Source organism: Setaria italica, chromosome VII (genome assembly GCF_000263155.2).
Source record: "Setaria italica strain Yugu1 chromosome VII, Setaria_italica_v2.0, whole genome shotgun sequence".
Classification (NCBI taxonomy): domain Eukaryota; kingdom Viridiplantae; phylum Streptophyta; class Magnoliopsida; order Poales; family Poaceae; genus Setaria; species Setaria italica.
In genome coordinates, this window is record NC_028456.1 from 10,184,137 (window position 1) to 10,184,898 (window position 762).

A 762-nucleotide genomic window follows, 5' to 3' on the forward strand; every position below is an offset into this window, starting at 1 on the left:
ATGGAGCACCTCACCTTTGAGGTGGCCAATTTCAAGACTTCTTACCATGCTATCTTTGGTAGGCCCATGCTGGCGAGGTTTATGGCGATCTCACACCACACCTATCTCATCCTCAAGATGCCAGATCCAAATGGTGTCCTCTCCATCTACAGCGCCGTCGAGACGTCCTATAAGTGCGACACGAAGGCAGTACAGCTCGCTGGAGCCTTGGACTACTCATCCAAGGCCACCGCCATGCTCGCCGAGGCCCAGAAGGTGGAGAAGGACCAGCTCACGATCTCAGAGATGGAGCCAATGCCCACAGCGCTGCAGCCCGACTCCAAGATCAAGAAGATCTACCTTGACCTGGAAGACCCGACCAAGACGATCCTCATAGGGTCCGACCTCTCCGTCAAATAGGAACTCGCGGTCACCAGTTTTCTTCGGGAAAACTCAAACATATTTGTATGGAAGCCATATGATATGTCTGGTGTCCCACAGGAGCTGGCTAAGCACTCCTTGGACTTGAGCAAGATAGCAAGACCGGTCAAGCAAAAGCTTCACCGCTTTGCCCAAGACTGCAAGGATGCCATTAAGGTAGAACTTAATAAGCTCCTAGCTGCCGGATTCATCCATGAATGTAAGCACCCCGACTGGTTAGCAAATTCAGTTCTTGTATAAAAGAAAACCGGTGAATGGAGAATGTGTATTGATTACACCGACATCAACAAGCACTGCCCTAAGGACCCCTTCCCTCTTCCGTGCATCGATTAGGTTGTAGAC

The 762-nt window shown here is 50.8% G+C and overlaps 1 protein-coding gene across 1 annotated transcript; it reads left to right on the forward strand.

The window, feature by feature from the left end:
- Positions 1–399, forward strand: LOC105914743. Its single transcript, XM_012847388.1, has one exon. It carries the CDS (start codon positions 1–3, stop codon positions 397–399), a length of 399 nt encoding a protein of 132 aa, XP_012702842.1.
- Positions 400–762: the final 363 nt, after the last annotated feature.